The sequence below is a fragment of the Salvelinus namaycush genome, chromosome 2, assembly GCF_016432855.1.
Source record: "Salvelinus namaycush isolate Seneca chromosome 2, SaNama_1.0, whole genome shotgun sequence".
Taxonomy (NCBI): domain Eukaryota; kingdom Metazoa; phylum Chordata; class Actinopteri; order Salmoniformes; family Salmonidae; genus Salvelinus; species Salvelinus namaycush.
The window spans coordinates 48623378-48646280 of record NC_052308.1 but is presented as its reverse complement, the minus strand read 5'-3'; the positions used below and the strand labels follow the sequence as shown (position 1 = coordinate 48646280).

Genomic DNA, 22903 nt, shown 5'->3' with positions numbered 1-22903 from the left:
GGTGCTGTGTATTTAATTTACAGTAGTAAGTGTTCTATGTGACCCCTCACCGACCCCTTCAGGCTGGCTGACTTGATGGAGGAGCACCAGGAATAGTTGGCCACCATAGACTCATGTAGGCATGTCCATCCAGACCTTCTGCTACTTCACTGGCTGGTGTGCCACGCTCCAGGTGAGAGAGAGAGGAACATGGACACAATGTCCATTGTCCAGTATTTTTCATTTTGTGCAACAGAATAGGAACAACTTTATTTAGCATAACAAATGTATGCTGTGTGATAGCAACTTATAAGAAGGTGCTTCGAGGAAAGTGAATATTATCCTTACCTTCATCATCATAATACTACTTCTACTGTGAATATCACAGACAGAGGGGCGGTCATTCCTTGTTACATTTATTAAAGGCTACAGTTTCATAATGCTCTATGACTGCATCTATAAGGTGCTATAAATATGTTTATAAAGCAATATAACACTCTTGATGTGCACAGGTGTAAAGGGGATCACATTTTTCTTTCGACAGGGCTGCACCATTCCCATCAACCAGGCCCAGCCCAATCGTAACTTCTCCTTCACCAAGAAATAACTAATTGGGTGAAATACACCACCAGAATTTGAGAATAAACATATTGTTTGACCTTTGACCTCTCAGAGTGTGCGCCATTGTTATTCCCTGGAACTATGCTCTGATGATGCTGGCATAGAAAACGTCTGCTTGTCTGGCTGCTGGCAACACTGTGGTCCTCAAACCTGATCATTTGAGGAGCACCCCCAATACCTCCAACCATCAGACTACCTTTCCTCTAGGTCATTATCATTAGGCCACACAGTAGCGAAACGTTTTGCAATGGAAATGAAAACATTTGTCAAGGTATATGAAATATGTTTGGAAATAACACATAGCCAGCATGTTGAATAATTTTGGTTATTCCAAAATGTTCCTATTTTCCCGAGGTGACTCCATTGACAGCAGTGCAGTTTGATGAATTAGCAGCGAGGGCAGGATTCCCCAAGGGAGTGATCAACATTCTCCCTGGATCAGGTACATTTGACAAAAATGTTCATATCAAGAGAGAGTTGCGCCCATGTTTTTCTTTACACACCTTCGATTTTCAACTGCATCTCAGTTCTCCTCTAACCCCCTTCAATAGAGAATCTGGGAAAGTGCAAAAATAATTCCTGGATGCCTGACAGGTTGACTTTATACAAGGCTGTGTTGTGATGCTGACCGTTTGCTGGTACATCTTCTGCTGTCTGTCAGGTGCTCTGGTGAGTCAGCGTCTGTCCGACCACCCGGACGTCCGGAAGCTGGGCTTCACCGGCTCCACTGAGATAGGCAAACACATCATGAAGTATGTTGATGTGGGGCCCCATCCTCAAACAATCGCATGGTATGCTTTCGCTGTAAAGCCTATTGTAAATCAGACAATGCAGCTAGATTAACAAGAATTTAAGCTTTTAACCAATATAAGATACTTGTATGTTCATAAATGTTTAATATTACGATTATTTATTTGAATTGCTCGCCCTCCAATTTCACCGGATGTTGTCGACAGGTATCCCGCTGATGGGACTTGAAAATAAAGGAGAGCCGCACACTCTAGGACCTCAGATGCAAAAAATATAATATCCAACGTTTCGACAGCCAAGCTGTCTTCATCAGGGTATAATCACAAACACGGCGAGATGACTCGTTTATATAGTGTCAAAAGACACACAGGTGTCTGTAGTCATGGCCAAGAGTGGCCTAATATCATTGGTTAATTCTCAAATATTAAAATGGCATACAAAGAACAACATACAAAAAACAAATGGATAGCATACGATCATAGATTCATTTTAGACTACACAAGCTTACAAATAATTACAATGGCAAAGTCACAATAATCACAAGAATGGCTTCAGATCAAAGTCTACGTTGAGACCGAAGGGAGCAAGTGTCTTTAAGTTAAAAATCCAAGCAGCCTCTCGTTTTAACAGTAAATTATCAAGGTCACCCCCTCTCCTAGGGAGGGTGACATATTTTCTCACATAGAATCATATCTAACGTCTGAGTATTCCCCCTTATATTGAACACATTTAATTTCACCTCACAAATCCTGGGTTGATGTCACATTATTTTGAAGTCATTCCTAGTACATGTAAGAGAGATGTCCTTCTTGTTTAGTCTGCTTTGAGCTTTTTATCTCTGATGTGTGGACTGTACCAAAGAGAGAGGCCAGGCTGTTTACACTGCGAGGTCAACAGACAACAATCAGGGAGTACCCCTGGTAGGCAGCAGGTGTGTTTGTGTGTATTTGTTTCTGCATACTTTTGTGTGTTCGGCAGTTTCTCACATACCGAGGATGATCCTCAGTGGCGGTATCCTGACCTGGACTTATAATAGGATGCTGTGCAGGTGGGTGAAGGGATTCTAGGTCTGGAGGGAAACAGTTTGAGTTGATAGACAGTATGTAGGCTGCCTGTTGTAATGTCATCATACTTTATATATTAAGTTGATGTACAGTATATTTATCTGGCTTAATGAAAGATAATTGCGATAGATGCTAAGAAAAGGTACAACATAAAAAAACTTTCCTACCAACACTCATTTACTTCTTACTTTTAAATGAATCATAAAACATAAAATCAGAATGGGTAGTAACACATTACACATTTCTAAGTCACAGTAATACTAGGAGAGTGAATCATCTGTGACTCTCCGGTGTTCCCAGTTTGCACATTTGACAAGTGTCTTTCTATTTAGCCTCTCACTCCTTCTCTCACATAGTCTGTGTAGACCGTAGATGCTTATCTTCCGGATTCTGTTTGTGTTGTTGTGAGGTGGCTGAACAGTGGAAGAGGGGAGCTCGGGGGGTTAGGTCGCTGTGATCTAATGAACCTGATAAGGTGACCTCGCTGGCACGCCGTCACTAACACATCAGTCTTGGCACAACGGGATGACCGAGGTCCGTTACTTTGTGTACAGTTTTTACGCAGCTTAAACTTCATGCGGCGTTTGCATACGTCTAAAAGTTTCGAAGAGTTCAACTTTTCATGGACCACAGTCAGACAAAGTAGGATGTATAAGCATACAAAAATGCAATGCATCCGTCTCTGTCTCTACGGGCCCTATTAAATAAATGTCACCAAGTACAACCTCAGACCAGAGGCAAGTTCTGCATAGCAAGTGCCAGACAGTATTCCCTTGGATTTTATTATGCAATTCCTGGAACCCAGTCAATGTGTTTGTAATGCGGTCTCTAAGCTGTGATATACGGTCCCATAGACCTGTCACTTTGTCATTTAACAACAAACCCCGAAAGGCCATGGCTATAAATAATCCAGTGTGTACTTGTACGTTTGACTAAGGGCTCTATTCAATCTGTAAAGCTGAAGCGTTACAGATTCCGCAATATAAATGTAAAGGTAATTTCCGATTGAACCGACATATGCAGCGTTTACCATGAATGCAGTCTCCACTAAAGTGGGAACATTGCCGTTTCATTTCAATCATGCTGTAAAGCTGAACTTCCACGATGCAGATTCAATAGAGCCCTGAACTTTGTTTTCACTGCACACTGCACACACTGAGGATTATATGGTCTAAAAAGGCCACGTACATACTCAAGTTGTACAACTGATGTACAGCACATTTGGCACAATGGTTTTGATACAGCAAAGTTTTTCTTCAGAAAATTATTATACAAGCATTGTGGAGACTGCACAATGTTTGTGTTTACTGTACATTTATGTTGTATCACAATAATAGCAGTTGTACCACAACCATTGTGTCAAATGAGTTGAGTATTTTAGAATTTGATTAAGATCCCCATTAGCTGCTGCTAACACAGCCACTACTCTTACTAGGGTCCACACAAAACATTTAAAATCGGAATTCACACGTTCATACACTTAGGTCAAACATTCCATGCTTAATAACATTACACATACGCCAGCACATACTCTTTCGTTAATCGTAATATGTTACAGATACCACCCAGTGGGTCATACCGGGTCTCTTGCGGTATAATGTTAACCTTGGTGGAGTCTTTCATATAAAAAACAAATAGAGTCACACCGGATTGGAGCCATTCACCCAGTGAACGGAGTCCCATACATATGTTCCCTCAACACAACCGTGACAGCGTTGACTTTTTGTTATATGTTAGTCATCTCCAGACATAGTGGGTTTCTTTTACGGTGAAGTGAGACAGATTAGTTGTACAACCTATGTGTGTACGGGACCATAGAAGCTAAAGTGATTGGTATTTTGACATTTCAGGTTAAGATTTTGTGTTTTCCGCTGACTTTTTTTCTGGCAGTTGTTTTCTGGCTGTTTTTTGGTAGTTGTTTTCTGGTCATACATGAAACCCCTACCGGGACTTACAATAAGCTCCTGGCACTTGCCTGTAAGCTCCTGCTACCCTTCTCCTAAATGTGTCCTTGTGGAATCTCAAGAACTGGATTTACTGTACAACAACTAATCCTTCAGAAGCTTATGTTGTGAGACTGAAGTACAAGAAGTTGCATGACATTTCCGGGAGACTATCTCTGTTTGTGTCCCTCAACAATTAGATCACTTTTTTTTTTAATTTTTATTCCAGGCTAATCAGAGCAGGCATTATCATATAAATAGAATGACTAATTAAGTAGTTATATTTCTATGGGAATTATCTTGTGGGCACAAGCAACACATAATCTCTCAATTATAACTGTGTCCCAGAGTCCTCTAAGCCCTGAGTTTACAGTCCGTATTACAACACACTGTCCATGGGGGGAGCAGGAAGGAGAGAGCAGACTGGACACATCACGTCTCAGGGACACCTTTCAGCTGAGTCACTCTGTGTGTGTGTGGGTGATTTCTGTGTGCGTGCGTGCGTAATCACTTAAAAGGGAGAGATAAAGAGCTGGGCTCAGTTTCCTCTCTCCCTCTTTAACAGCATGCAGGACTCAAATCTCTGTCATGGTCATGGATGATTAAAAAGTTATTGACTTTTACTTCACTTCCAGTGTTTTGCTAATATTTACTAAACGGCTTTCCGGTCGATAATGTCGTTTTTTAAATCTGAATTTAAGTGAGAAGGAGAGGGGGATAAAGGGAAGGGGGGGGGGCAGACTTGCTAATAAAGATTGACGCAGAAAGAGCCAAAACCCCATTAGATGCCACGCCAAAGGAGGGGAGACAGTCAACCCACCAATCAAAAAGGAGAGGAGATGTCCTTTAGAGGAGACCGGGCTAGTGCCGCGTGTTTGTGAGAGGTGAAACACCTGCTGGCACAGAGGATGCGTCACTGAGTGGGGACAGGGAGGGAGAAGAGAAGAGAGAGAATAAAGAAAACGGAGTTGAGAAAAAGAGAGTCGTCGGGAGGCAGAGATAGATAGAAAATAAAAAGAGAGCAAAGGAGATTTAGAAATAGAGACAGAGTGAAGAAGAGCAATAAAACTACAGAGAGAGAAAGAAAGAAAGAGACCCCGTTTCAGTCTGATAGCCTTGCTCGTACAGACGCCAGCAGCACCCCCTCCCTCCCCCTCCCTCCCTCCCTCTCTCACAGAAGCACCACTCTGTCTGCATACCAGAGTACAGGAAACCCCTGGTGGCGATGGTACAGGTACTCTAACGCTTTGCCTCGCAACTCACACCTTATCGTTCTCACTCAATGTCTCACTGCAGTCCTTCTTCTTCGGAGCCTTAGAACCGCGGACCATCACCTTATTACCTAATTTCTCTTCTGCGACACACCGACAAACGACCACCGTCACGTCTCTCCGACCCAACATGAGGAAGGGGCTCCAGGGAAGCCAGGCTGCTCACACAGGGCAGTGGGAAGAAAAGGAGAGGAAAGAGGAGAGGCATCACGAGCAGCAGCAGCTGGGGAGGGCAGAGAAAAAGTTAGTAGCGTTCTGGTTGTCCTTGTCCCAGAGGACGTGGACATTTTTCAGGCCCCGCAGTGGCGAACGCACCGGCTGCTTCCAGCGGAGCCCCTCGGCAGCTCGCCTGCTGAAGAGCGAGGCGTGAGGAGTGCGAGAGGCCAAAGGCAGTCCGTGCCATTCTTCAGCTTCATCCACCATTAGCAAAAACATTTTTTATTTGTTATATTAGTAACGTTGGTTAAAGACAGAAGCACAAGAGAGAGCGACAGGTGAAGGACAAGAGGAGGGAGGGAGGTTCGTCGAATGCCCTCTTCTTCTTTTCTGGGCTCCCTCCGGATTCTTTACCTTAGGGAAAATCGTTAGGCAGCAGCTGCACTGTTACTTTTAGAACATTACGACAACAGACTGTCATTAGTTTTACTTCACGTTCAGAACATTGAGGCAACAAACTGTGACTCAAAAGGCGTCGCGCTGCTGTCGACTGGAAGAACTTCCTGCCCTCCTCTTGTTGTCGTCAAAGCCAGGCCTCCCTCCCCGGAAGAAACTTCCACTCGCGAAACGAAACTATAAAGTTACCATAGACGAGATATTAGTGGTGGAGATTGTTGGAGGTTAGTGTGACAAGGGGCAGGTGTCGCTCCCTAAACCCCCAGTCGTCTTCACAGGAAGAGATGGGGTAACTGAGACCTGCTGAGACCATGGTGGTCACCCATCTGGAGCTGGAGCTGTGCTACCAAGGGAAGAAGCTGAGAGGCTTCACCTGTAAGCTGACCCGCTCCCCCTATGGCTACTTGCCTGAGAGTGCCTGGCTCATCGCAGCCCAGATCCTACTGCCCTTCCTGGTGGCCGGCCTGGGCATGGTGGCGGCGGGCATAGTCATGGACGTGGTGCAAGTATGGGCTAACTTTGTGTTTGTGTGTGTGTCTTGTAAAATACATGTGTGTGTGTGTGTGTGTGTGTGTGTGTGTGTGTGTAATATCTGTGAACAATATCCATGTATGTATGTCTTTTCTTGACCTATTGTTAGGCTTTGAAACAGTATATTTGTGTGTATCAGGGCATGATGTAATGTGTTGTAAATCCCCTTGCATTTAAGCAAAAAACAGGTGAGAGAGGTGCAGCTCAACAGATGTTTGGGCATCTACATTGTTACATTGCTTTGTATCAGTGATAACCCACCAGGGATGGGACTGGTGGGGTTAGAAAAGGGCACACTGGCTACATCCCAAATAGCACACTGATCTCTTTAAGTCTCAGACACACCGGTTTGTCTGCCACAGTACTTAGCACTTCTGAACAGTGTCGGCAGTCAATCTCTTATGTTTACACAGCAAAGACCTTGAAGTCGTCAGCCACCCAGCCTTGTTAGGATACTCCAAACCAGAAGGCGGCAGTAGTGTTGTTTGGCAATGCATGTCTATGTGTGTTGCTATATGGTCTAGTCAATGTTAGCTAGCAACCTAGCTAGCTGCACTAATTGTGCCCTTGTTGATAATAGCCAGATGGCAAGATCACAAATAAACAATTGAATTCACTCTCCATAATCACATACAGGCCTAAGATAAATGTTTAGCTATCTGGCTAATGTTAGCATGATTCGCTAACTAGCTGTTGTGCTAGCTAGGTAAAGTAAAGATACTGCATTGACTCTTGGCAGCCAGCTACAAGCAGCTGCTACATCGAAACTAATCCATTGTGATTTAATTATAATGTTGCTAGCAACAGTGGCCAGATAGCTAGCTTGGTAAAGCATTAAGTGTTGTGTGCATTGTTCTTCATTTAACACCCAATTTGTTTAATATGAAGTGTGTGTGACTGCATTGCTCAGTTAGCGAGCTAGCTAACTAATAAGCTAGTGCACATTATCAAACCTTACAACAAAAAAACTTCTTCAAGCACGAAACTCCTTACCTAGACGTAAAATATGTAAAGACTTCCTCTAGAAAAAATATATTATGCAGTTTATTGTTTTAGTTAGAACAATTCTGATGAAAAGGGGGTGCATTAGACCTGAAAAAGTGACCTATTTTTTCCTTTTACTTGTCACTCATATCGGTTCCCTACGTGGAGGTTCAAATCAAATCAAACTTTATTTGTCACATGCACCGAATACAACAAGTGTAGACCTTACCGTGAAATACATACTTACAAGCCCTTAACCAACAGTGCAGTTCAAGAAGAGTAAAACAAAGATTTACCATATAAACTAAAGTAAAAAAATAAATAAAAAGTAACACAAACATAACAATAGCGAGGCTATATACAGGGGGTACCGGTACCGGGTCAGTGTGCGGGGGTACAGGTTAGTTGAGGTAATTTGTTCATGTAGGTAGGGGTGAAGTGACTCTGCATAGATAAAAAAAACAGTGAGTAGCAGCAGTGTACAAAACAAATGGGGGGGGGGGGGAGTCAATGTAATAGTCCGGTGGCCATTTGATTAATTGTTCAGCAGTCTTATGGCTTGGGGGTAGAAGCTGTTAAGGAGCCTTTAGGTCCTAGACTTGGCGCTCCGGTACCGCTTGCCGTGTGGTAGCAGAGGAAACAGTCTACGACTTGGGTGACTGGAGTCTGACAATTTTATGTGCTTTCCTCTGACACCGCCTATTATACAGGTGTTGGATTGCAGGAAGCTTGGCCCCAGTGATGTACTGGGCCGTACGCACTACCCTCTGTAGCGCCTTACGTTCAGATGCTGAGCAGTTGCCATACCAGGCGGTGATACAACCGGTCAGGATGCTCTCGATGGTGCAGCTGTAGAACTTTTTGAGGATCTGGGTACCAATGCCAAATCTTTTCAGTCTGCTGAGGGGGAAAAGGTTTTGTCGTGCCCGCCTCACGACTGTCTTGGTGTGTTTGGACCATGATAGATCGTTGGTGATGTGGACACCAAGGAACTTGAAACTCTTGACCCACACCACTATAGCCCCGTTGATGTTAATGGGGGCCTGTTTGGCCCGCCTTTTCCTGTAGGTCACAAATCAGCTCCATTGTCTTGCTCACGTTGAGGGAGAGGTTGTTGTCCTGGCACCACACTGCCAGTTCTCTGACCTCCTCCCTATAGGCTTTCTCATCGTCAGTGGTCAGGCCACCGACACTATTGTGTCGTCAGCAAACTTAATGATGGTGTTGGAGTCGTGTTTGGCTACGCAGTAGTGGGTGAACAGGGAGTACAGGAGGGGACTAAGTACACACCCCTGAGGGGCCCCTGTGTTGCGGATCAGCATGACAGATGTGTTGTTGCCTACCCTTACCACTTGGGGGCAGCATGTCAGGAAGACCAGGATCCAGTTGCAGAGGGAGGTGTTTAGTTCCAGGGTCCTTAGCTTAGTGATGAGCTTTGTGGGTACTATGGTGTTGAACGCTGAGCTGTAGTCAATGAACAGCATTCTCACATAGGTGTTCCTTTTGTCCAGGTGGGAAAGGGCAGTGTGGAGTGCGATTGAGATTGCGTCATCTGTGGATCTGTTGGGGCGGTATGCGAATCGTGCTCTCTGTGTTGTGTTCTGATGCACTACCCACGTTTACCACTAGAGACATAAGGTATTTTATTCTATGTATTCTGACAGAGCACAGAAGTACAATAAGAACAGGATTTCAGATAGGGAGAAGAAGAGGATGAATGTGCTGATGATGTATGCTGTGATGGAGTGCTAAGCTTGTTGAGTAAACTTACCCTTAATTATACCCATCGTGTTCTCATGTTACTGAGCCTACTACACAACAAAATTGGCGATGAGGAAGGCAGCAGCATTAGCATCATCACCTACTCTGTTCCTGCCCTTCCCTGGTCAATCTACGATGCCGTTGTGGGTGAAAATCTTCAACAACTACTTGGTGGCTATCAATGCTACAGGAGATGACTGTCCAGATGCTAGGAAGCGTGCAGTGCTACTACATTTCCTTGGTACTGAAGGTCAAAGGATCTTTTACACCTAACACGGAACCCAAACCGGCTGCTCGAGTGCGCCATCGTGCGCAATCGTGCAAAAATGTATTTTGTCCCCCCACACCAAACGCGATCACGACTCGCAGGTTAAAATATTTTTAAAAACTCTGAACCAACTATATTAATTTGGGGACAGGTCATAAAAGCATTAAACATTTATGGCAATTCAGCTAGCTAGCTTGCACTTGCTTGATAATGTGTCCTATTTAGCTAGCTTGCTGTTGCTAGCTAATTTGTCCTGGGATATAAACATTGAGTTGTTATTTTACCTGAAATGCACAAGGCCCTCTACTCCGCCAATTAATTCACACATAAAATGGTCAACCGAATCGTTTCTAGTCATCTCTCCAGGCCTTTTCTAGTCATCTCTTCCATACTTTTTCTTCTTTTGACTTTAGATTGCGATTGGCAACTTTCATAAATTAGATGCATTACCGCCACTGACCTTGTTTGTCTTTCAGTCACCCACGTGGGTATAACCAATGAGGAGATGGGACGTGCATACCTCCTTCTATAAACCAATGAGGAGATGGGAGAGGCAGGACTTGCAGTGCGATCTGCGTCACAAATAAAACTGACTTCTATTTTAGCCCTTGGCAACGCAGATGCTCGTTGGCTCGCGCAAGCAGTGTTGGTGCAATAATTGAATAATATAGATTTCTACATTTATTTTGCAACACTCGCGCATGCGAGCGTGTAGTCAGCCTGTTACCAATTACAGGTATTACATTTGCAACAGCTGTCACAGCTCTCCAGGGGCATTTAATTCCCGGCTATCAATGTCGTGGTCAAGGACCACAAATTCCGACAAAGAGCACAGAGACCTGATGAGTACATAGCAGATTACTTTGCTGCCCTAAGAGTTACTTGTGAACTGTGACTTTGGTGATAGATGAGATGCTGAGAGATCAACTTGTTGAAAAGACCTCTGCTCCCTTTTATTGCAGGCTAATTTCACACTGTGGTGTCAAAAAAAAGAGGAACGTGACCCGAACTTGCAAGCCATTCTCAGCACCTTGGAGAACGCTAGTCTGCTGCTAAACAAAGACAAATGTCACTTCAACAAAATGAGCTTGACCTTCCTTGGTCATACCATCACTGCACAATGACTACTACCTGATGATGGACATGTCAGTGCCATTCTCAAGGCCCCTGCTCCTTCCGATGGTACCACCCTGCACTCTTTCCTTGGCTTAACTGGGTGGTACTCCAAATTCGTCCACAACTACTCTACAGAGGTCGAGCATATGCTTGCCTGCCTCAGGACTAATGCTGACGGGGATGGATGCTGCGCAGGAGATCTTCAAGAAAGTCAAGCAGCTGATTGTCAATAGATCTGCCCTGGCTATACTCGACCCTGCTCTTCCTATCCTGGTGTCCACACATGCATCAGATTATGGCTTGGGTGGTGTACTTACGCAAATATATCCAGATGGAACAGCGCACAATGACGTTTACATCCCGTTCTCTCTCCTCAGCCAAGCGCAAATACTCCATAGCAGAAAAGGAAGCGCTCGCCTGTGTGTGGTCGGTTGAGCGGTGGTGAATGCTCCTGCAGGGTACACGTTTTACACTATGAACTGATCATCATACCCTTACTATTTGCATCAAAAGGTGCCGGAATGCGCATTGTGAGATGGTCTGCTGGCTTACTGTGCATCTCATATGACAATCTGTACAGGCCTGGATCAGTAAACGCTGGTTGCCTGTCACGTCTACCACTCCCTTCAGACAAAAATGCTGTCCCCTTGTCTGAACCTGAGTTAGTGGCCCTGCTATCCACTGAGCTTAACGCACTGTCAGTGGCTGAGTTCGCCTTCGAATGTGCTACATGCCCCGAACTGCTTTACACAGCCAGATTGAAAAATTTGGGCTCAAAAACAAGATTTTATTTTCTTCCCAGACCTGTTACCTTCCTTTCCCTTTCGAGAGGAACTCTGTACAAGACTGTTTAGTGTACCGTGTACCAAACCGCCTGCTAGTGCCCATTACACTGCATCACAGAATGGTTTCACTAGCTCATGAAAGCCACCAGGGAGTCTTCCGAATAAAAACAACAACTCTGTGAGCACTACTGGTGGCATGGAATGGACACATCCCTACAAACTACAATATCAACATGTCAACTCTGTAGTTTTTTAGTTTTGTCATTTGTCTGACAAAGACGCATGTCGCACCTCTCCAGCCTGTTCCCCTTTCTGAAGGCCCATGATAAAAATAATATAATTGACATTGTTGATCCATTTGAAACTGCCCCAGCAGATTGGTGGTCAGATGAAGCAGATGCTAAGCAACAGGACTGTTTTGCTAGCACAGACTGGAATATGTTCCGGGATTCCTCCAATGGCATTGAGGAGTACACCACATCTGTCATTGGCTTCATCAATAAGTACATCGATGATGTCGTCCCCACAGTGACCGTACTTACATACCCCAACCAGAAACAATGGATTACAGGCAGCATCCTCACTGAGCTAAAGGCTAGAGCTGCCGCTTTCAAGGAGCGGGACTCTAACCCTTATAAGAAATCCCGCTATGCCTTCCGACGAACCATCAAACAGGCAAACCGTCAATACAGGACTAAGATCGAGTCGTACTAAACCGGCTCTGATGCTCGTCGTATATGGCAGGGCCTGCAAACCATTACAGACTACAAAGGGAAGCACGGCCGAGAGCTGCCCAGTGACACGCGCCTACCGGAAGAGCTAAACTACTTCTATGCTCCCTTTGAGGCAAATAACACTGAAACATGCATGAGAGCACCAGCTGTACTGGAAGACTGTGTGATCACGCTCTCCGCTGCCGATGTGAGTAAGACCTTTAGACAGGTCAACATTCACAAGGCCGCAGGGCCAGACGGATTACCAGGACGAGTAGCGCGAGCATGCACTGACCAACTAGCAAGTGTCTTCACTGACATTTTCAACCTCTCCCTGTCCGAGTCTGTAATACCAACATGTTTTAAGCAGACCACCATAGTGCCCGTGCCCAAGAACACTAAGGTAACCTGCCTAAATGACTACCGACCCGTAGCACTCACGTCTGTAGCCATGAAGTGCTTTGAAAGGCTGGTCATGGCTCACATCAACACCATAATCCCAGAAACCCTAGAGCCATTCCAATTTGCATACCGCCCCAACAGATCCACAGATGATGCAGTCTCTATTGCACTCCACACTGCCCTTTCCCACCTGGACAAAAGGAACACCTATGTGAGAATGCTATTCATTGACTACAGCTCAGCGTTCAACACCATAGTGCCCTCAAAGCTCATCAATAAGCTAAGGACCCTTGGACTAAACACCTCCCTCTGCAACTGGATCCTGGACTTCCTGACGGGCCGCCCCCAGGTGGTAAGGGTAGGGAACAACACATCCGCCATGCTGATCCTCAACACAGGTGCTCCTCAGGGGCGCGTGCTCAGCCCCCTTCTGTACTCCCTTTTCACTCATGACTGCACGGCCAGGCACGACTTCAACACCATTATTAAATTTGCCGATGACACAACAGTGGTAGGCCTGATCACCGACAACAATGAGACAGCCTATAGGGAGGAGGTCAGAGACCTGGCCATGTGGTGCCAGGACAACAACCTCTCCCTCAATGTGATCAAGACAAAGGAGATTATTGTGGACTACAGGATAAAGAGGACCGAGCACGCCACCATTCTCATCGACGAGGCTGTAGTGGAGCAGGTTGAGAGCTTCAAGTTCCTTGGTGTCCACATCAACAACAAACTAGAATGGTCCAAACACACCAAGACAGTCGTGAAGAGGGCACGACAAAGCCTATTCCCCCTCAGGAAACTAAAAAGATTTGGCATGGGTCCTGAGATCCTCAAAAGGTTCTACAGCTGCAACATCGAGATCATCCTGACTGGTTGCATCACTGCCTAGTACGGCAACTGCTCGGCCTCTGACCGCAAGGCACTACAGAGGGTAGTGCGTACGGCCCAGTACATCACTGGGGCTAAGCTGCCTGCCATCCAGGACCTCTACACCAGGCGGTGTCAGAGGAAGGGCCTAGAAATTGTCAAAGACCCCAGCCACCCCAGTCATAGACTGTTCTCTCTACTACCACATGGCAAGCGGTATCGGAGTGCCAAGTCTAGGACAAAAAGGCTTCTCAACAGTTTTTACCCCCAAGCCATAAGACTCCTGAACAAGTAATCAAATGGCTACCCGGACTATTTGCATTGTGTGACCCCAACCCCAACCCCTTTTTTTACGCTGCTGCTACTCTCTGTTTATCATATATGCATAGTTACTTTAACTATACATTCATGTACATACTACCTCAATTGGCCCAACCAACCAGTGCTCCCGCACAGTGGCTAACCGGGCTATCTGCATTGTGTCCCGCCAACCCCTCTTTTACGCTACTGCTACTCTCTGTTCATCATATATGCATAGTCACTTTAACCACATCTACATACTACCTCAATCAGCCTGACTAACCGGTGTCTGTATGTAGCCTCACTACTTTTATAGCCTTGCTACTGTATATAGCCTGTCTTTTTATTGTTGTTTTATTTCTTTACCTAACTATTGTTCACCTAATACCTTTTTTGCACTATTAGTTAGAGCCTGTAAGTAAGCATTTCACTGTTAGGTCTACACCTGTTGTATTCAGCGCACGTGACAAATAAACTTGGATTTGATGTCAATTAACCAATCAGAAGCTTCTAAAGCCATGACATCATTTTCTGGAATTTTCCAAGCTGTTTAAAGGCACAGCCAATTTATTGTATGTAAACTTCTGACCCACTGGAATTGTGATACAGTGAATTATAAGTGAAATAATCTGTCTGTAAACAATAGTTGGAAAAATTACTTGTGTCATGCACAAAGTAGATGTCCTAACCGACTTGCCAAAACAATAGTTTGTTAACAAGAAATTTGGGGCAAATACATCAACCATGAACACTGGTTGGATTCATTCAAACATTCACCTGTAACTCATAATAGTTACTTTATATCAAGGCAAAACAGCAAAACATACTGAGTGATTTTAGTTTCACTATAACCTCAATCTTCAGATTATAGTTATTCGATTATTATGAGATGATAACAGTGTCATGACGTGACTTGCATTAATCTGATGACTGTATTTATCTTATCAAATAACTATGTTTAATTATTACCCAATTAAATTATTAATGTAACAATTAACTCATTAGGAATTTGGGGCAACACGGAATAATTTGTTTATGAGTTACCATCTCCCGAATTAAACTCTAAAGATATATAAATATATATATATGTATCGATAACAGTCACTTATTAATCATAACCTCATATCAGTCTCATTCTGAACGTTGCAGACTTCTTGAATTTGCAAGAATAACAGTATTTTCTGATTATTCAGTACTACACAAATTAATTGTATTATTTATTTACTAACTAACTAAATAATAACACAGAATACACATACACTCTATCATGAGACAAAAGTCCCTAGTGGACTGACAAGATATGACGGCTTGTTACACATATGGAGATGGGGTGGGGGAAGAGGGAGATGGAGAAAGAGACATTTATTGTGGATACCTTCTATAACTCTCCTCAAAGTAATAATAATACTTTGCTCATGAACCACTGCCCATTCGGATAAGAAATGCAATGTATATATTTACGCATAGATGCCTTTGTTCGCCGTCTATCTCTGTTGAACCAATCAACCCTTTTATGGGGACTGGGTAGCTGTTGTTCACACTTCGGTGTTAGTCTCGGCGTCGGTGTAAGGCTCGGCTTGTCCACCAGAGGTCACAATGTCCTTCTTAGTTGTAGAGCTTCTCTGGTAGTGGTGTTCAAATAGAACCGCTGCTCAGATGCAACAGTGATTGTCTGAGATGGGATTTCTTCCTTTCCACCTTGTGTCTTTAGTCAGTTCTAGGACCACTTTTACATGCACAGCTGCAGACTGTGGATGTTTTTGGTCTCGTCGTGGAGGTTATCTTCTCATCTCGTGTTGGTTTTCAGAGTTTCCAAACATTTCAATGTGTGAACCATGGTCTCACATCTTCTGGCATGGTATGTTAATTCTTGACGAGTCCATTTAAGCACTCTGGTCGGAAAGGCGGTTCCATCACACTGACACACTATTCTGACCTCATTAGGGGCATGGCTTAGTTAATGTGCCAGGAACACGAAAAGCCATTTACGACAGGGTGTGAAGGTGTCATAAAACTGGCCCAGCCACCCACCTCTGAGGCCTTGGATCCTTGACCAGGAGAGTCATGACAACAGCAACAGAGCATGCTTTTAATCTGAAAAAATAAATGATATAATACCGGTATTAATCATGTCCTGTTACAGTGATTTATTCTGCTTGCCAGATCTGTTTGTGCTTGACCCAACTCCTTTCTGTTTTGGCGTGACAACGACCAAACAGTTGGCTAAAGCACAAGTACTACATATTTGGCAATCAGTCTAGCAGAAAATATGTTGGGAGGGAATGGGATGTTTCATCATTGAGAGGTGTTTAAGGAGATCATTGTGAATGTTTCAGCACTGGCAAGTTTTTATGGATATTATTCAGAGTAGTATGTTTCAGTACTAGCTAGTGTTTAATTGTGTATTATTCAGCACTGGGAGGTGTTTAAGGAGATCACAGAGGTGTTTATCTTGGTGCCAGCCCTGGTGGGACTGAAAGGCAACCTAGAGATGACACTGGCATCCAGACTGTCTACAGCAGTGAGTGGACACACAATGACACACACACACACACTCGTAGGCACGCATGCACACACACAGACACTGACGCACACACACTCAATGCTGGCACGACATGTTTAAAGCTCAAACTAAAACATGTGATTTTACACACACACACACACACACAACCATTTAGAGGCTGCTGCCATATATACATAGACTTGGAATCCCTGGCCACTTTAATAATGGAACACTAGGACCTTTAATAATATTTAAATCATGTTTACGTGCTGCTTTACTCCTCTCATATATACTGTATTCTATTCTACTGTAATCTACTGTATGCCGACATTGCTCAATCTAATATTTATATATTTCTTAATTCCATTCTTTTAGTTTTAGATGTGTGTATCGTTGTGAATCGTTTTTAGATACTACTGCACTGTTGGAGCTAGGAACACAAGCATTTCGCTACACCCACAATAACATCTGCTAAATATGTGTATGCGACCAATAAAATAGTATTTAATTTAATTTAAATGTTATATCTCACCCCTTTTCCTCTCTAACTCCGCCTCCCTATCAGGCTAACACTGGGCAGATGGATGACCCGAAGCAGCAGTGGAGGATGGTGTGTAGCAACTTGGCTCTTATTCAGGTGACACTGACGTCTCCGTCCAGCAAACACAGCCAATGGCATTTTAACAAACCAGTGCTGTCACTTTGGCTAGCATGTACAGTCAACCACACAAGTTATTATTGAGTGAGTTTATCTGTGAATCCAACAGAGGGCACAAGAGGGTGTCATTGTATCAAGGCAATGACATGCCTCGGTACCATGCTTCATTCTCTCTTTCTCTCTCTCTCTCTTGCTCTCTCCTCTTCCCTTCCTTACTCTAACCTTTCCCCCTCGATCTCCCTCCTTCCTTTCCTGCCTCCCATACCCTTCCCTTGCTGACTCACCTGTTCCCTCTCTCTCCCTTTCCCTTTCCCTCTCCCTGCCTCTCTGCCTGTCTGTCTGTCTGTCTGTCTGTCTGTCTGTCTGTCTGTCTGTCTGTCTGTCTGTCTGTCTGTCTGTCTGTGTCTCTCTCTCTCTCTCTTCCTCCATAGATCCAGGCAACAGTGGTGGGTTTCCTAGCTGCGGTAGCCGCAGTGGGTTTGGGTGCGTTGACCAGGGGTCGTGTAGACTTTCTACAGGCTGCTGTCCTATGTGGCAGTAGTGTCACGACAGCCTTTGTAGCTGCCCTGTCCTTGGGTAGGTCAACATAACAAAAGCACAACAGTATACTTGCCACTAGCTGATATACAAGCTCTGACTGACACCAGTAATTCTAGGTAGAATTGTAGTGAACGGAAAAGTGAACCCAGGTTGCTAGCGTGTAAGGCAAGCACCTTACCCATTGCGCCAGCGTAATCCTATATACCACCCATGGTTAAGCCACTTTGTGAGAATTGTAACAGGGCTCATTAGTGAAGATTGCTACACCATGTCATCACTTCGATTGTTTCGATGTTTAGCAGCTGTATATTTAGTAGGTAAAACGGAAATTGAGAGTGATCTTTTCTATCTTTTGGCAATAGATGACAGTCAGGAACCCTACAAACCTTAAGAGTTGTCCTGCTGAAATGTTTGAATGAATAAATGAAACTAGATATGCACTTTGATATGGATGATTCTATTTCAGATTGACAGTAGGCCATAGTATGTGTGTCCACTCTCTGTATCGGTAGGACTAGTGATGGTGGGAGTGATCATTGGCTCCAGGAAGGTGGGCATCAACCCTGACAATGTGGCCACACCCATCGCCGCCAGCCTGGGTGACCTCATCACCCTCTCTCTGCTGGCCGGGATCAGCAGCTTCCTCTTCAGGTTCAAAGGTCAGATCAATCGCCATAGAATAACTGGAATGTGCCGGAATCTGGTCGAGCTGTAACTCTCTCAACAGCCGGACCACTTAGGCTTATGTTCCAGCCTCGGCTCGGCCGCTGTCTGTGCCCTTCCTACCTGTCATTCCTCCTTCATTGTCTGTCCCCCTCACTTCATACTGTCCTGTCGGGGGAAAAACCTGTTAAAGTACAAAAGGACGTTTGAATCTGTGATTCCCTTTTAAAAAAATAAGCCCACATTTTATCTGGACCTTCACACCTACCACTGACTAGACACATCTTGAAGATTTCCAGGACTGGATGCAATATTAAGCTAAGCCTAGGTAGAGCCAGAGCCAATATTATATTAAATATATGGCTCTGGGTAGAGCTATTTTCATATGCCTAGGTTCCGATTCCCTACACTTCTTCCCAAAATGGGCACTTGTCCCCCCCCCTCATGGATTTAAAAGTATTGGATTAATGTATGCATGGACTAAACCATTCCAAGGGAAGCAGGAGTGCTGAGGGCACTGCAGCACCCCCTGATGAATTCATGTTTTGTTTTTAAATATCCCTACTAAATTAGTACTTTTGTTACCTTTATTACTCCTGTATGAAAAGAGAAAAATACTTGTCAGCAGAGCGGAGAAAAATACTCCTCAGCAACCCCCCCTGTCGACTGCACCTCGGTCAACAGCACCCCACCTCATAACACATTTCCACGGGCATGGGCTAGACTAGATGGAGTTTCCACAATATGTTTTACACCAGTCCATGAAGGGGAATTAATGACTGCACACTTTGAGGAGACGGGTAAAGAATCAGACAGAAGCCCAGTTCTTTCAGATTTTCTAGAAAAGTGCTTGGTAGAAAATAGTTGATTTAAAACTGATCTCTCATTGTTTCCAGCTGGAATAGACTATGATCATAAAGTAGATATTTTACTTCATCGTTATTTCATTTTACATTTAATTTCCTTTCCAGGCAATAAAAAATATTGTTGACCTTTGCAGTGAATAAAAAAATCTTACGCCTGACAAGGCCAATGAAATCTGCATCTCGCTGGAAGCCCCGCCTTCCACAGGTGACAAGCCTTCGGCTCGGATTCATTCCTTTAATTCTTCTGCTCTTCACTTCGAAGTGAGCAGCAACGATTCACACGACTAAAAACAAACACCTTTGGAACACTTTGTGGTAGTGCGTGCTCACCCCCTGGGCTTTGTGGGCTGGAGTTTTTGTATTTGTTCTCCTAGTTTCCTAACCACAAACCAATTCGTTTTTCTTCTGATTGCTTGGCCTGGCTGTAGCAAAGAGTAAGATGGCTAACGCGACCGAAAAGACAAAGGCTAACAAAGCCAGGTTTGGGTTCACGACCATGCCCAAATGAATATAAAGATACTCACATTTGTTGTCTTGTATGTCTCAACGCATGCTCTGGCATCCCTCACTTGAATCAGTTTGGGTGCAGGACTAGGGGATGATGTCAGTAACAGTGGCTTGCCCGCGGCTGGTACTGTTCCCTTAGTCCAGGGTGCAAGTTCTCTTGACAATCGTGTAGCATTCTTGAGGGGGCTTGGTGTTTCCGATAGTGACTTCCTCTCCCTGGTGCCCGTACCTCGGCTGAGTCTGAGTTGCGGGACGCAGAGATGGATTGGGTCTGGTTGGAGCAAATATCTTGTCTGCCTGGGCGTGGTGTATGCGGTAGCTGTTGCCGGTTACGGGAGGCTACTCGAAGAGAGAGGGTGGCAAGGTTCGGTGGGTACCCCTTGCTGCCTGTGTCTGCCTCGGTCAAGCACCGCTTGCCTCTCTTCCCAGACTTGTCAATAATGGGTCCGGTCCTACCTCAGTGATCCGGTCCTATGCAGACTTTCGAGAACAGCCTAGCTAAACAAGTGCTGCATAGCGTGCTAGCCAGGTTAGCTAACTCGCCAAGCTATTCCTGCCACCCCACGTGGAGTTGCTAGGGTAGCTCTCTTGTTTAATATATGTAGCGTTACGTCGCTTGGTTATTCTAAACAGACCTTGTTGCAGTCAAAGAGGCTATCTAGCCTAGCTTAGACTAAAACATCTCCTGGCTAAAGTCGGCTAGCATGCATAACTTCTGGTGAATGAAACTTCCTAGCTTTCCCCCAGGATTATGGCAACTCATTCCTATTTCCAATTCCTGGAGTGGGAGGGAGTGGAGGAAGCGGGGCTTGCGTGCACCTCCGATAAGGAAGAAGCCCCCGAGCACTTGGCTTGGGTAACCCACGGAGCAGGGGGCCTTAGCACGGGTCTGAGGGACCAGTGCGCCCCTCCACAAAAACATTACTGTGACAACAGTACCTCCACATTTGGTTACGGCCAGAACGGGGTACTACATCAGCCATTGCCAGAGCCCGGGCTTTGTGCAGGCTATACAGACTCAAGGAAGCACAACATATTTATTTATTTATTTTATTCTACCTTTCTTTAAATAGGCAAGTCAGTTAAGAACAAATTCTTATTCACAATGACGGCCTAGGAACAGTGGGTTAACTGCCTTGTTCAGGGGCAGAACGACAGATTTTTATCTTGTTAGCTCTGGATTTAATCTAGCAACCTTTCGGTTACTGGCCCAAAGCTCTAACCACTAGGCTACCAGGTACCCAGGGTGAGAGTAATAGGTTTGCTCTCTGTCCACAAGGAGGCACCCTTCCCCATAGGTGGCTAATTTCTGGGATTCATTGCTGATTCCTGCCTGTAGCTCACTAGTTCCTATGAGGCATAGCCGCCGGAAGTAGGGGTGCTGAGGGTGCTGCAGCACTCCCTGGAAAATCTAAAATAAAATAATATTAAGAAGTTTTGCACCAAATATTTTTTGCACTTTCTCCCACTTGGGGCGGGATTTCCTTTCCCCATAGTTGTGTTGTACCAAGAGTACCGACTGAAAAGGAATGTAAAGTTATGACTAACTACTGTTTCCTGAAGGAGAGAAACGAGGTACAGCACAACTATGGGGAAATGAATTAAAGGAACGAATCCGAGCCTCGGCTTATCACCTGTGGAAGGCTGGGCTTCCAGCCAGGCGCGGATTTCATTACCCTTGTCAGGCGTAAGTGCGACTCCCCATAGTTGTGTTGTACCTCGTTTCCCTGCTTCAGGGAACAGTAGTTATAGTCATAACATTACGTTTGCTGTTTGTTGAAGGTCTGCTTGATAAATGTCTAACACAGTGCATTGGGTGTGTTCCAGATACACATTTTCTTATTTTATACCTGTGTAAAAAATGTGTATGTTGAATGTGCTCACTTTCTCACACACACTCGCTACCTGTCCTGTCTTCCAGAGATGTGGTACCTGCCTGTGCTGTTGTGTGGCTTCTTCCTGGTTCTCATCCCGCTGTGGGTGGTCATTGCCCGGCGCTCTCCTCCAATTAGAGAGGTCCTGAGGTCTGGGTGGCAGCCCGTCATCGTAGCCATGTCCATCAGCAGGTAAAGGCCTGGGGCTTCCAACAATCTAATGTTATTCAATCAACATTCTATCAATATTCAATCAATGTTCTATTAATGATCTACAAAAGACTTCAAGGAGTCAACTGTGCAGTATACACACTTAAAGTGCATCTTGAAGGACTTAATCGCTTCCTCTTTCGTCACCTTTATCTCAACTGATTTGATATAACTGGACAAGTAAAATATACTTCTCAGTAGGCTTCCATGCACCATATCGCTTTCATCTATCCTCTCCTTTCAGATCAGTGCAGATAATTAAAAAAAAAAACTTTATTATGACACCTTTCAGCTTTGGACATGTTAAGTGACGTTTGTGTCCCATTGTGTCCTTTTAAACCACAGTATCGGAGGCCTTATTCTGGACAAGACCGTGAGCGACCCGAACTTTGAGGGCATGGCGGTGTTCACCCCAGTAATCAACGGTGAGTGGACCGAACCTTACTCCTCAAACAAATGAAAGGCTGGGACCTGTGTGTATTTCAATGTTGAATGTTGAATAGTTCCTACTTCCTCCTAACTAACAAATATCCTCAAGAAACCACCCGATGAAGAGCTGTCCCACTGGGAAAATACTGGTTGAATCAACGTCGTTTCCACGTCATTTCAACCAAGAAAATCAATGTGATGACATTGAATCAACATGGAAAACTCTTTTTTTCACCCAACTTTGAACCTAAATCCAATGATATGGTGACATTGTTGTTGATTTCACGATGAATTCGTGTTTGTTGACAACTCAACCAAATGTAAATCAAAACTAGAAGTTGAACTTACATACCCCACGGTGCCCAGTGAGGTATGGGAAAAACTAGAAACAGGTTTAACCTTTTTGCAATGCTGTTTACCATTACTAAATATGTCTCTCGTAAAACCACCATTAAATCTCATTTGTGCCCATGTTGGGAAATGGGTTCGAGTGAAGAAGCCATAGCTTAATTGGTCTCAAATTGTTATAAACAGAGCATCACTTTACTTATATGTCTGTTATCCTTAGCCTGTCCACTACTGTAACATATTATGTAAGCTTAAATGTAAAATCTGGTACTCTTTTCCCTCAAAGACAACATCTGGTTTTCTTGGTAGAGAGATATATGACGTATGTCAAA

General features: G+C 44.5%; 1 protein-coding gene across 1 annotated transcript in view; it reads left to right on the top strand.

The window, feature by feature from the left end:
* Positions 1-6551: 6551 nt before the first annotated feature.
* The window catches only part of LOC120026394 (solute carrier family 41 member 1-like), a 28364-nt gene continuing 12012 nt past the window's right edge, over positions 6552-22903 (top strand). The window contains exons 1-7 of the mRNA XM_038971252.1: positions 6552-6746; positions 16387-16494; positions 17042-17113; positions 17566-17710; positions 18187-18333; positions 21632-21776; positions 22140-22219. Coding sequence (XP_038827180.1) covers positions 6552-6746; positions 16387-16494; positions 17042-17113; positions 17566-17710; positions 18187-18333; positions 21632-21776; positions 22140-22219 — 892 coding nt within the window. The remainder of the gene's footprint in view (positions 6747-16386; positions 16495-17041; positions 17114-17565; positions 17711-18186; positions 18334-21631; positions 21777-22139; positions 22220-22903) is intronic.